Source organism: Primulina tabacum, unplaced genomic scaffold (genome assembly GCF_025594145.1).
Source record: "Primulina tabacum isolate GXHZ01 unplaced genomic scaffold, ASM2559414v2 Contig697, whole genome shotgun sequence".
Lineage (NCBI taxonomy): Eukaryota > Viridiplantae > Streptophyta > Magnoliopsida > Lamiales > Gesneriaceae > Primulina > Primulina tabacum.
In genome coordinates, this window is record NW_027459855.1 from 1 (window position 1) to 14386 (window position 14386).

The 14386-nt window shown below is 33.7% G+C and overlaps 1 protein-coding gene and 1 pseudogene across 8 annotated transcripts; both read right to left on the reverse strand.

The window, feature by feature from the left end:
- Positions 1-839: 839 nt before the first annotated feature.
- LOC142534815 (type I inositol polyphosphate 5-phosphatase 5-like) lies at positions 840-4816 on the reverse strand (annotated as a pseudogene).
- A 2846-nt stretch (positions 4817-7662) lies between these two features.
- On the reverse strand, positions 7663-13034 carry LOC142534814 (2,3-bisphosphoglycerate-dependent phosphoglycerate mutase 1-like). Of its 8 annotated transcripts, none has more exons than XR_012817214.1 (9): positions 12582-13033; positions 12214-12484; positions 11897-12120; positions 11269-11387; positions 11012-11168; positions 10833-10934; positions 10634-10753; positions 8418-8675; positions 7663-8026 (listed from the first exon to the last, which is right to left on the reverse strand). XR_012817214.1 is itself a non-coding variant. In XM_075641539.1 (9 exons), the coding sequence occupies exons 2-9, from the start codon at positions 12591-12593 to the stop codon at positions 9244-9246; spliced, it is 1092 nt and encodes a 363-aa protein (XP_075497654.1). In that variant the 5' UTR covers positions 12594-12695; positions 12814-13034; the 3' UTR covers positions 9164-9243. The 8 variants fall into 8 exon arrangements, 7 of the variants coding, with proteins under 7 accessions (XP_075497660.1, XP_075497659.1, XP_075497654.1 ...); XM_075641539.1 differs by lacking the exons at positions 7663-8026; positions 8418-8675 and adding an exon at positions 9164-9330 and having other exon boundaries at positions 12582-12695; positions 12814-13034; XM_075641545.1 differs by lacking the exon at positions 8418-8675.
- Positions 13035-14386: the final 1352 nt, after the last annotated feature.

Below are 14386 nucleotides of genomic sequence, written 5' to 3' on the forward strand. Positions count from 1 at the left end.
ACAGCCAAATATCTGATGGTTTTGTTTGCTGAAAGTTGGTATTTTGAGTTTTGAATATAGGATTATCATTTGTTGGCATTTCTATATTTCCAGGCAATACACAAGTTGAGCGAATACCTAAGCTTCCAAGTAAAGAATGTTGCAAAGGAACTTGTGGATGCATTTGATATTCCAGATTATGTGACGCGGGCGCCGATTGGAATGCAGGCTACCGAAGAAGCCTATTCTCAATATACGCAGTTCGCTGGATTCGAAAACTAGAACAGTATGCTTCAATTTAGACAAAAAGAGGGGTATAATAATCGAAATGTATGTTACTAATTATATGTTGAAATGGGACATATACTTGATCTGGCCATTAACAAGGGGCATTTTCCACTATTTTGGTTCAATTGTTGTACTTTAATAAGCCTTGTAAATGAATACTTAGCAGATTCTTCATTCTACTCTAATAAATATTAAATTTTATTGCTTAATGTTAATCGTATTTGCCACTGTTTTTAAAAAAATGTTGCTACAATTCTAACATTCTTGTGATGAGAATGCCCAGGAAACTTCTATCTATAAAATAAAAACTAATTGAAACACTTATTTTTCGAAATGAGGGGCAACAATCCATGTTCTGATATACATAGACCTGACAATGACTGTTCGAATCATGAACTGAAACTGAAATCAGAAGCCGAAATCTGGAACCATGAACAATTCTCCATTACGGCAAGAAGATACTCAGTTACTAGAAGTTCGATACAGAAGTCTCGGCAGTTTCTCATGCTAGTTGTAGTCTGAAGGTACTATATTATGATAATTGTTATAAATAAGAGTAATGCAACTAAAGCTCATAAAAAGCTGTGCCTTTGGAGTAGCACGTCTTCGTATTCTAAATTTGTGGCTGTGCAGGAATAACCTTTTTTCAATAATTTCGAAATACTGTTCTGTTAATCTTGGTCTCCACTTCCACAGCAAACACAGCACAAACTGGCCTATGATCGGAAAATCTCGATTCTCCTCGTACATAAGACAGTTGTTCTATGCCACTTCCACGCCCATAAAATTCTGTCACACCTGGAATTCATGAACATCCATCAAGAATTCAGAACGATATATGGATAGCATTCACATGACACTCTTATGTAATAACCCAAATCCATCGGATGATTGGTCGTAATAAATGAAGGGTTTCGGAATGTATATCATACCATGCAGGGGTTCTTCGTTTCTTCTGGGATTTGACAGTCTCTCCTGTGTATGAATCTGAGTTATGGGAGTATTTATAAGTGGGTGCGACGAGATTTTACCCTCATTCCACCCCACTGAACACTCTTCCACTTTCTCTCTCCGTATTCAGCTGTGTATCATCCATTCAATTAGTAGGAGGTATATATAACTGATGAGTCATGAAAACCGTTTTAAATAATTTGGTTGAGTTTAAAGCAATTAGAACAGTGATAAACCACCTGATCTTTCTCCAGGAGTGAGTCCCAATCATTGTCCTCTAACAGGAGCCTCGTCTCTTCGTAGCTCAAACCCACTCTATAATTCAAGTCCCCTAGCCAGATCATACGGCTGAAAAATTGTTGACAGATTACCATTCATCAGTTGGGTTTTTATGTAAAATTAAGTTCTATTTGCTCGTCGAAAAATAGATATTCGAATGTATACTCGAGTTCTTGAAACGATATCACATGCATGATGTATTGCTTACTCGTGACCGATGATTCTTTGGGGCATTCGGCCGATAGGGGATTTGCAAATCCTAGAAAATTGTGTGGACTTCAAGATCTCAGCTACATCGGCGTTTCTTCTCAACTCGTCTCCTTCCTTCTCTCCGGAAGCCAGATGACTGCACACGAAGCAAAAGCTTGTTTGGTGCAATGTCATGCTTATAGATATACAGCCCTGCAAAGAAGATATATACATATGTTGAAACCCTTGCAACACAAGCCAATTGAGTAATTTTTTTTTAGCATAATATATACAGGCCAATGAATCAAAGGGATATGGATGTTATATTTATATCACCTTATTGCCCAGATAGCCCATGATTCCTCTTCCAACACAAGAAATTCTTACATGACCAATATCTTTAATAGTTGTTTTCGAGCCAGATCGAAACGAAGAGCCCCACCATTTGCTTGCTAGCCACCACTTGATACTTGAACTTTTTAAGCATACAACTTTCAGCTGCTGAAAGGAATTCATCTACATTCGGATCACGAACATCAGGTTCCGATGCACAAGCTGGATCACTAAGCTTCATTGCTCGCCTTCTATTCGAAACTGTGGGATCCCATGAACAGTTGCACCTCTTTACGAAATTATTCTCTGCCCTCAGATTCTTGTTGAGCGCTTTCAAAGATGGCTTGCTAAAGAGATTAGATTTCGATTCGGTTTTCGTGTAATTCGAATGTACTGAATTGTGCTTGAATCTGAAGAGTAGGCTGATTCATGGTATTGTTTATTGAGTGCATGGCTTATAAGTGCAAGCCATTTTGATGCTGGCTCATTGTCTTCTATTACTAGTACATTTCCAGGGCTTAATGGAACAATTTCTTGAAACCTAAAAATACATGCAACAGTAGAAAACTCACTCCTCAACAGTTCCATAAAATAAAGATGGCTAGCTAGCTAGGGGCAGTTATGAGTAAGGATACATAAAATTTAGGGAAAATGATTTGTTTTTTTTTTATTAACTTGTAAAATTTTGGATTTTGGTTAATTAACTTGCATCGTAAAAGTTCGGTTTAGACACTTTATTTGGTTATAGTTTTACTAAGATGACATATGACAAGTTAACAATTTTTTATGTTATGTCAACATATTTCTCTGTGTAACTTAAGTAATTTGACCAAAATAGAGGAAAATTAAATTTGAAGTGTACCAAAACCAACTATGAAAAATATAAGGAACCAATAATAAAATTGAACAAGTTAAGTGGACCAAAAAAACTATTTTCCATAAAATGTAACTATTTTCATGAAAAAACAAAGTTGGTTGGGTGGGTTAGAAATATAACTCGCAGGTTAAGCAATTTTTTTTAATTATAATCTTTGACCTTTTTCTTTATTTCCTTCTCATTAGCTAAAACCACAGGTCTTACCCAAGGACGACGCATAAAAATCGAGTATTTCATATAAACACAGTTCTAAGTGTAGAACAATATTTAAGACACTGAATTATCAAAAAGCCAGTTAAACAAAAAAAAAAAAATTAAATAGTTAATTTTTCTCATTTTTTGTTCAGTATTAATTTTAATAAACTATGCATTTCAAGATAGGCAATGGAAACTGTTTATCGTTATACAAAGTAATATCTCTCTCTCCAGAGACATGCAAGATTTTTCATACGCTCATGTTCTCCTTTACGAGTTATTCTAGTACATATGTTGAGTTGAGTTGAGTATATAAAAGCGAAATTCGTGGGCGTACCCGAGCACGTAAATGTCTGAAGAACCCTCCAACTGCAAGAAATCCTCAAGATTGAGTTCCGGGTTAGGAGTCTTCCCCCCAACATTCCATGTCGCTGCGAAAACCCTACAGTTTTTCGATATATATAGCATACAGAATCAAAAAATTTCTGAAAACAATATAGTATCACTTGCAATAATTTATACCGAATGTCTTGAATTACAGTAGGTTCTTCCATTGTTAGATCATCATAACACGACAGGTTCAGGCCTTCGATCCCGGCACCATGCCTTCCTGAGAGTGCACACACACACACACACAACACAAACTGTTCAAAAACTATTTGAAATTATATTTAATTTGGATGAGTGTTTGTTGTATAGAGAAAACATACTATGAATGTAATAAAAAAACGCATGCTTCAGTGTAATAGTGTAAATTATCTGGAATAGAACTGTTTGCAATTAATAGAAATGTTCTATCAATATCTATGCATAATATATCAAAGCTCAACGCACTCAATTTTTAGTCTTTTGTTAGGTGACCAAACAAAAATGCACACAGACACACATACATACGTATATATATATAAAGATTGACTTAAGTTATTATGTTCTTTAATATATAGCGTATAAAATATGATTTTTTCAAAGGAAAATACAAAAATCAAAAGTTCACTATAACTGATATGCTGATGACTGATCAATACTAATAAAAGGAATAATAATACATATCTGAACACACACACATATATTTTATTATTTGTATATGTTAGACACAAATAAGATGATCATAACATCTGTTTTCGAGAAAACATGAAACTACTAATTTGATTTGATTTAATATCGTCAGTACGTCAAATACATGATTCTTTGGCCGTAATGCTAACGATTCTTACCTTGAAAACCTTGCCTTGCGGAACTTGACGTCTCCAAGAAAGTTTTCTTCCTTGATGTGATGATCTTTTTATCCAAATCTATATTCCCCAAACAATCCAAAAAAATATAAAAAATGATTGAAATTTATTTATGTGACGTTTGAATATATATATATATATATATATATATATCATCATCATCATCATAAATTTTCTGGGAAAGAAATGAAAGAGCTAACCAGTTTCATTTCCATCAGATGGAACAAGGTCCTCTTCTGAACCCTCTCTGCTATCTCTCTTTGAACCAAAAATCTTTGGAATGATAGACTTCATCCAAAAATTATTGATATTATGAAGAAGCGATATCAAATATAATAAAAAAATACTTATATTTTCAATAAATCAAGGAGAATAAAATAATAATTACCTTCTTTTTCTTATCGCATTTGACAGAATTTTCTGGGGTGGTCGTGGGATTGCTGGAACAGCTGCAGGTGGCCGTAGCCATGAAACCAGACTTCTAACAATTTGCAGGATTCAAAGACAAACAATCTTTTATCTAAATTTGCATATTTAATTTTCACAATATTAATTAAAATATTAAATATAATATAATATAATATAATATAATAATGTGACAACTCATAATCAATGTATTTCCTTTGTGGATTTCCAATGTAAAATTCTAGTGAATCGTATTAATTGTCAAGAAAAGAGATTGTGCCTTAATTATTTAATTAATCAAGATTGCGAATATAAATGTTATGAATTTTTGTGTTCTTTTATCGATTTTTGTGTTGACTTTTTGTTTTCTTTGTGAAAAAACATGGATTATTCGATTCACGAAATAATTTTTTGCGGAAATTTTTGTTATTTTTTGGCTGAATGTGATCAGAAATTGCCGCCAAGTCTTTCGGGGAATGGAGAATTTAAGTGGTTAAACACTCTTACCATTGGCTGGCCACTGGCCACCTTATGTATTGTGGCCATACTTCTTTTTCCAATATATTAAATTTTATACCATAAAAAGTACGTTAGATTCTTATATTGTTTCTATATCTTAAAAAATAAAAAATTACTCATATATATTGTCATCGATGTAGTCTTTTTTTCTACGTGACATTGATATAGCACTGGCATTTATATGTTCAATATCACGTAAATATTTCTATAATATTGACTAAAATTGAAAAACATATTATCAAAATTGCCAAAAAAAATAAGATATACTACTAGAACTTAATTTAGATATTAAAGCAAACTAAAATCGGAAAGAGCGAAATATAAAAGATGGAAAAAAAACAATTTTATCTACATGTATTATTTTTATATTATAAAGATTGAAAGAGCATGTGAGTAAAATTTCGGTTAAATAGAATAGCCCGCTAAATCGATTTATTTCAGAAATTAGATTTGGATAATTCAAAATTCTATTTTAATTTTTAAAAACCATTTGTAACAATTTATTTGGTTTGATTTCGGTTAGTTTTATAAATAAACGGCTAAATATGTCGTAATGAACCAAAGGAGGATTTCCATGTGAAATGCAATGTCGATGCAGCGGTTTTCACGAACAACGGTAAAGCAGGCTATGGATGCATTATCCAAAATGACCAAGGAGCAGGAGTGGCAGCTATTGGTATATCCAATCCATGGATTGTGGAGCTTTAGGGATTCAAGAGGCTCACAGTTGGATAAAAAATTTGCAATTTGCAGACATAATCCTTAAATCAGATTCTCTAGTGATTATTGACTCCATAGATGCTGCATCACAAGACTCTTCCCCAATTGGATTACTATAAGTTGAAGATTGGAATATCGTAGAATTGGATATTCAATATTTGTTTTTGTTTTTGTTACACGATTGTTCATACGTTATTTAAGGGAGTTGTTTCTTTGTTTTGTCGAAAAAAATGTTCTTTCCCGCACTTTTTTTAAATTTCCGATGAAATTGTCTATGACCTTGTTTAATTATATTATATTGTTTACTCAAAAAAGAAATCACTTAGGGATTGTCAAAATAGATTGGATTCGACGGATTGGCTTACCCTATCCTGCCCCCCCCCCCCCCCACAAAATAGGTGAGTTGGGTTGCAATTTTCCAACCCACCCAACTAAATGACAAGCCGTCTTACCCCTCCAAATGATGGATTGCGGGTCAGCTCGCCTCAGTTCGCCTAATATAACCAAAAATTGACGAATTAGTCTGCTTCACCCCGTCAAATAGATGGGCTGGTTCGGTAACCCATCCAGATGGCAGCCCGACCCAACTTGCCAAATGGTGGATTGCGGGCTGACTCGTCCCATCAGCTCTAATTAGAGAATGTGCAATCATTAAAAAAAATTGATTCTTAGATTTTGACTTTTAAAAAATCATTTTTTGTGTTTATTAAGCCATTTCTTTTTCTTAATTTTATTGAAATCCTAAAGCTAGAAAATTAACATACATACCACAAGTCCGAAGATTGAAATCAGCAAGCCACATTGGAAATTGGTAGTTCTGAGAATGCCGCACACTGCTGTCACTTAGTATGTGACTTCAAACCTAAAATCATGGATCCACCCTGCTTGATGCGATTGGAGCATCGCCTCCAATCGCCTGAGGCAGTTGCCTCAGAATGCCGAGTGCACATTATGCCACAATACATTACACACATGCTGGCTTCCCAACTGCTCTAGATCACTTGAAGCAATCCGAATTCCTGGACACCAGTAAGCCATGTAGCCTACACACCATACGACCACCATATATACACAGATCACATGAGACGATTCAAAATTTATTATGTATCATTATTTTAATAATTTGTGTAATTATTAGCTTTGTCTTTCCTTTTGTTTCCTTTACCAGAAACTCTATATTTTCTATCTATTATAAACAAATGTCGTTTAGTATTTGATACGATATAAAGATGATTAATGTCATTCGCAAATTTTTTTTCTTCATTTATCCTTCCTTAATTTAGTCAATCCTTCATCCATAGCGTCTAACTGAGGAGATTATAACTGATGGCCGAATCAAAAACTCACATCGTTTAATTGATATTTTAGATGTTAGATTTAGTTTTTCATATTTAAATTGGTATATTTCGTAGTCAGCACACCAGCAAATCAATTTTGATAGTGGAAACATGTAGAGAAGCCAAAAGAGCAACTGGCATGAATCTCATCATCAAATTTATTTCGACCGATATTAATTGATAAACAATCATGTTGAAGTCATTGATATGTGCAGCCACCGAAGCAGCTTCATCAATCTTCAAGTTAAACAACATTTTCATGAGATGCAATTGGTTGTTTGCTAACGGCTTTCCATACATGTCTGAGACTTTGATAGGATGGACTTTATTTTTTACAACGGTTTTTGCCTCCGCCAGATAATGTGTCAACATTTTTCATTAGTATTAGTTGAATTACACCTAACAACTAAAAGTCAAGTAGCTCCCACTCATAAGCCTCCATCTTCTTCGGCTTCTTTCTTGTTACAGGTTGATGGAAGTTCTTGTTTTACAGCTAATATTTAATCTATAATTGCTAGAATGTAAAATTTCTACAGTCAAACTTGTTGATTCAATGTCCCGATCTGTCTTGTCCGGCCATCAATTTGCATCTCAAGCTTGATTTTGATCACAAGGAAAATTCCTGGAAAAACTGGAGAGGTATTACTGGTCTCTTTTAAAACCCAGCATCACCAGACATAATTTCCTTAGAAATCCCATCAAACTTTCAAATACCGTAGAAACTGGTACCAGTTGTTATGAATTAAACAAAGAGATTGAGTAGTGAAGAGAATAAGACACCAAGAAAGTGGAATACAATCAACAAAAACACGACAAAATTACGTGATTCGTCCAATATAGCACATCCATATGTCACAATCTCGACCCCGAGTATGACCAAGATAAATAAATTATCAAGCTCTCTCAAGAAGACATCACAATTATTCTCAACACTCATATATAATATTTATTTTGCTCTCTTGAGTTGGGATGGACACATGAAGCAGTGAGACGCCTATTGATTGTTGCAACCTTTGGTATGTACACATACAAATTTTTCCACGAAAATAAGCAGCTAACTTTTGGTTAGTCAAGGAAGATTGTTGCATGTGATTAAACTGAACTATGGCTCACCTACAATGCCTTCCACCTTCTCCGTGTCATCTTGTCAAACTCACTGTACTGCATCCTACATGTTTAAACATGTACATCCCCACTGGGGTGAGCTAATATGAGCAGCATGTAAACATTCTTGAGATACCTCAAAAGCTTTTGAAAAACCGAAGTTTAGTTTAAATTCGCGAGCTAGAGGCAAGTGCAGAGACTCAACTTACACCCTTGTCATTCACATAGTTACCAAGTCCATGAATATCCTTATCCAAACACGATGCACTACAAATAGAAAATTCGACAACTAATATTTCAACTAAGCAAATTGTTGTAGTTCAATTTCTCAAATTCAATATCAAATCAACAACTGAAGTGAATAATCACGCAAGATTAAACATAATTCCATCTATGGAAAAAATGAAACTTCTGACAGAATAGGGAGGACAGAGTTTACTGTTTAGATCCTAACTGATTTCATATTATCAGACAAATTCTACAGTAACAAGCTTTGTGTATTTATGACTTCAAACTGGCCTAAAGAGTGATCATATCGTTCATCTCGTGTTTGAAAAAGTTGCACCAAACGCATCAGGCTGAGCATATGTGTAGGCATCATCGGGTTATGCATCTTGAGATTTACTCGAGCGAAAAATTTCAAACTTCCACTCGTCATTGTGTTGTTTCACCTAACTTTTGCTTATAAATTGCCAGGCTCTGCAGCAAAATAAATAAATTTGATCGATGCCAACTCATCTGTATGGATATTGACTGACGCGTATTGAATTTTGTATATATGATCAAAAGCTCTTACAGAACCAGGAGTGAAATATACTCCAGTAAAGTTATTATCTCAAAGTTTCACTATTTCGATTCTATTCTGCCAATTTACATCTTTGGTTCGATACTGTTTTCCTAATCCATTAGCTGTTGGGAAAGCCTGTTCAGTTCATCTCAACTCATTTCAGAAAATTGGTGACCACAGCTTCTAAAAATTTCACATGGAGGATATATACTCAATAACTAATATCCTCTATCAGATCATAATTTTTCTCCATCCCAACTTTAAATAAAAAGATAAATAATAAGTTTGATAAATTAATATCATAATATGTTTTCTGAAAAGCATTATGCAACTCTATGGTACCATTCGTATCACAAATTAATAATTTGCTAAAATTATTAATTGTTGTTGCATATCATATTTTCTTCAAATATGATTATATTTTTTATTTTACTTAAAAAAAATTATATGTAATTCAATCTCATCTTTGGCTGTTCTTATTGTTTCCAGAAGTTCGAGAGTTGATTTATGAAATTGCGATATGAAAATATGAAGTGTTGTTGATGTTTTGATTGCATTCTTGAGAATAACAGACATAAACTACGGTGGCATCTCAGTTGCATCGTCAGCAGGATTATCTGTGATGTTGGCAACCATTTCTTCTAAATTTAAAACCAATTAACTAGCATTTATTTCACCAGAACAATCCAAAGATATTTTACATCCGTTTTGTCACCATAACCTGAATCTAGATTTATTGTCTCAAGTTCTTAAATAACTCCCCATCTAGACACTACGAAAAAATGCTGAGTTTAGCGATGAGCAAAACCGTCGCTGGTCGCAGCGACATAAAAATTTACATGGAGGGCAAAATTAGCAACGGCTTTGAATTCAACTATGGTTCAAGAGTAAACCATCACTGATGGCAACGACAGTTCTATATATCCCATAGCTAGTCTCAGCGACGGTTAAACCATAGCTAGTCTCAGCGACGTTTTAGTCAAAACCGTTGCCAGAGAAGCCATTTAAGTTATTTGAAGTAATCTTTTCCATAGAACAAACTTTGCAATGTCGAATTCTATCTATAATTTTGGCTTATTTACAATTATTTCTCATAATTATATAACATTTTAGTGATAGTTTATATTTAATTGATCTGATTAGTAGAATACATATTAAGTTTAATGAATTATATATACATTTTATAGAATCGTGAATTCAATCCATTATATAATAAATTATTTTACAGATTCCATGATACATCTTTAGTTGATAGAATTTTATGTAGTCTCCATACTACCAAATTGAGTTTATACTGGATTTATATAGTCAGTAGTCCTTCATTCTATTTTAGTACTAATATGTGATTAAATCAAGAAGGACATTGGAATAATTGTTAATATGTAATGTAGTATGACAATTACATGTGTTATATACTGCAATCAGAAAAAGGTAATACCTCTGAATAAGCATAAACACCAGCCTCGTTAGATCCAATGAGGCTTCCTCTCCGAATGAAGTTTCCTTCCTTATACATGTAGAGCATAGGTATACCAGTTGAGAGCTCTAAATTAATAACCTGTCGATGAGAACGGTTGGAGAAATAAACCCATCAAATGACATCAAATACCTAGTACCAGTACAAAATTGATAGTTACCTCTTCGGAAGTCAATTTATCAAGATACATGATTATGGACCTCAGTGAATTTGCATGAGCTACAACCATCACATGCCTTCCACTCAAAAGCTGAGGCTCAATCTGTTAAATTGTTATCAACTCAAATCCCCATATGATGAGAACAGTCATAGCAAAAGAATTATAGGCATCACACTTACAAGCTCTTTGAAAAAGGAAACTGCTCTTCCTAAGCACATTTCCAAGCTCTCACCATTTGGAGGACGGACATGATAACTTCTACGCCATTTATGAACCTGCTCACTACCATATCTTTGAGCTGTTTCCTGCTTATTAAAACCCTGTAGATCTCCATACCTATAAACATAATCAATATTGTTATGCTCTGCTCTGCTAAAATTAAAAGCGAAAAAATTGAATGACATGAAGCATAACCAAATTTCAGGAATGAAATTACATTCTTTCATTTAGTTGCCATGCCTTAACCACAGGAATAGATTGCTTCTTGGTGCCTTCACTGTAAATTTGAGTCCATGTCCTTGCTTGTTCAGTTTCACAATGCATCACTATTGGCACCTGAATCATTTTGAGTAGGTTCACCTCAATAATAGACAGGTCTATTTCACAATGCATAACTATAGGCACCTAAAAGATTTTGAATAGGTTCACCACAATAATACATAGGTCTTTAATGAAAATGGTTCTTGTTCCCATTTAAAAAAACATGGTTATTGTTCCCATTGTACATGTAGAGCAACGTTACGTTTGAGTGATATGATAGTTTGACCTATTTAAGGATTTCTATGTCAATAAAATAAATTATGATTAACTTGTTCAATATGCTGAAAGAGTAATAATTACGTTTGCTCAATAGAGTATCCCTGGATAAATATTTTTAAAGCTTTTTCTGACCCAAGGCCCAATGGTAGTGTTCAATTGAAATTTCTAAGATCTTTCACAGGAGGTACATATATTTGACAATCAGCACTGAACACAAATTTCAAATAATTCATGTCCACCCAAAGCGGTAAAATTCTTAAGACGCTACAACATTATGTAAACAAAATAATCCAAATTCGAAGAACCTTCATGCAGCAGTGTTGGGTCAAAGCAAGCATAGCTGTCATCTGAGAACGTATCAGTGTCGATGTATAGATGATATCCAAAGGTAAGGTGCTAATTCTTTTCCCAGCTTCAATTGCTTCTTCTACTCCTTTACTTGTTAATGGCACATCTACACAACCAGTGAACAGGTTCTTCTCATTCCACATTGATTGTCCATGTCTTAACAGAATCAAAGTAGATTCATCTGCAAATGTATATTGATGTGTAGGTAGGCATTATGCATGATAAATTGAAGAACACTGCACAAACTTTGAAAAATGATTCTGAGTGTAGTTACTATTTTTCGTCTGAGAAGCATTGGCATCATGGGGAGTGTGGGAGGAAGACAATACGGGATGTACATATGCTGAACGAGATACAGATGCATCATCTGTGCACATTCTGAAGCAGCTGGAGTTGTAACTCTTTTGATGCTTCTTGCATCCAATAAAGAAGCATTGAAATCTCTCACTAGAATACAGTTCACCGCCACTTTCAACTATCCAACCAGCATTTATGATTTGAGGAAGAGCAGGACTATTCATTCTTATAATATACCTCAAATGTACCTTAAAATAAAATAAAAAATGTTCAGATTAAATATCGATCAAGACAGAAAGACGGATCATTTTCTTGAATACTTCTGCATCATTCGTGTAAAATTACCGATGACGACATAATAGGTGGATCATTTTCTTGAATACTTGTACATCAATTATGTAGTAATTATAAACAGGATTACATACTATACGGTGGACAGTGGATGATTAACAACCTTTCCTAAGCAAAAACAATTAAACAAACAGAAGACAAGTGTAACATAGGCGGATCAGCAGTGAAAGGCAAGGCTACCGGATTAATAAAACATAAAAAATTGCGATCGAATCGAAGTGATCACCGGACTTGAGGGAAATTCGGGCGAAGAGGGTGGCGCCGCCGCATCATGAATAATTTATGAAATGTAACCAATGATTCTACGTACCCAACCTAAATCCCATCGTCAGTCGACGTCAACTTGTGAGTCTGCTTGATTTAACAGGTCCCGCAGATCATATTTGAAATTGCTTATGAAATTTATCCTACGAATTTGGAGTTGTATCAAATCGGGGGAGAGATACATGGTTTAGCTGTTTATTTTTGTGTGTGTGTGTGTTGAGTAGTTTGTAAATTTCTAAAATCTTATTTTTAAAAAATTATATATTTGAATAAACATTCTATTTTTTATAATATAATAAGATTTTTCTATAATCCTTACCAAAAAAAAACTTGATATTTTGAAAAGAGTATCAATGAGTAAATTTGGACATGTCATGGAATCCATGTCATTTGAATTTGGGAAGTACATTATAATAATAAATATGTTTTTGTCTTTTAAAATATAATCTTACAAAAATAAGTTATGATGATACCAATAACTACGTCATATCAAATTTTAGGATAAAATTATGATTTTTGTCATATATATTTACCTATTTGTGATTTGACATCTTTGTTGTCAATTTCAATTTCAATTTCAATTTGTTATCTTTTTTCGGTTTTAGTAATTTTCCAACATGACATTGATGTGATAATAACGACACATCGACATGATATTGATGTTTTTAACGGTGTACATCAACATTTTTCTCGAAAAAAACTAAAATTACTAAAAAGTTATTATATATAAGGCTAAAACTGGAATTGACCAATTTAAATGACCAAAATCAAAGAAGTAAATATACAAACCAAAATCGTAATTTTTTCTAAATTTTATTAGACATATTATTCTAACGATTTATCCAAAAAAAGATTAAGTTGCACCAATAATTTGATCTAATTCTCTAAGAAGTATATGATCAACCTTATATTTTCTCAATATGCACGAGCTAATATCAGCAATCGTATAATTGAATATATTAGTTGATTTGAGATAATTGGGGGAGTTTCAACTCAGTGTCATTGAACCTGACTAGAGATGTAAACGAGCCGCCGAATAGCATCAGGCTCGAGCTCGACTCGTTTATGATATATATATATATATATATATATATATATATTTATAGGCTCGATCTCAGTGTAAACGAGCTGAACCGAATAATATCAGGCTCGAGCTCATATCGTTTAAAGTATATATATGCTCGAGTTCGATTTGAGCTTTTATCATAAGCCTTACGCTCGATTCATTTTAAAATTATTAAGCTCGTTAATAGCTCGATCTCGGGTCGTTAAGCGATCTCGTTTTCGAGCTCGTTAAACAAGATAATTTTCGAGTTCGTTGATTATTCTTAATGAAAAGGTCAACTAAGATATGAGAGTTTAAGGAATCGGCTTCTCATTTTATAGCATTTTAATAATTTATCTTACACTCAAATTTCGATGTGAGACAGTGCACGTTAATATTCTGCACTCAAAACCAAACTAGCCAAGTTTGAGCTCGCGAGCAGAATATTCTTAAACTCAATCTCGGCCTGATAAATTTAAAAAACTATATC

Coding starts and splice junctions, on each gene's coding strand:
- LOC142534814 (XM_075641539.1), bottom strand. Junction 11,388..11,896: donor CCCAACACTGCTGCATGAAG/GTTCTTCGAATT, acceptor AAAATGATTCAG/GTGCCAATAGTGATGCATTG. Junction 11,169..11,268: donor TGGCAACTAAATGAAAGAAT/GTAATTTCATTC, acceptor TTATGTTTATAG/GTATGGAGATCTACAGGGTT.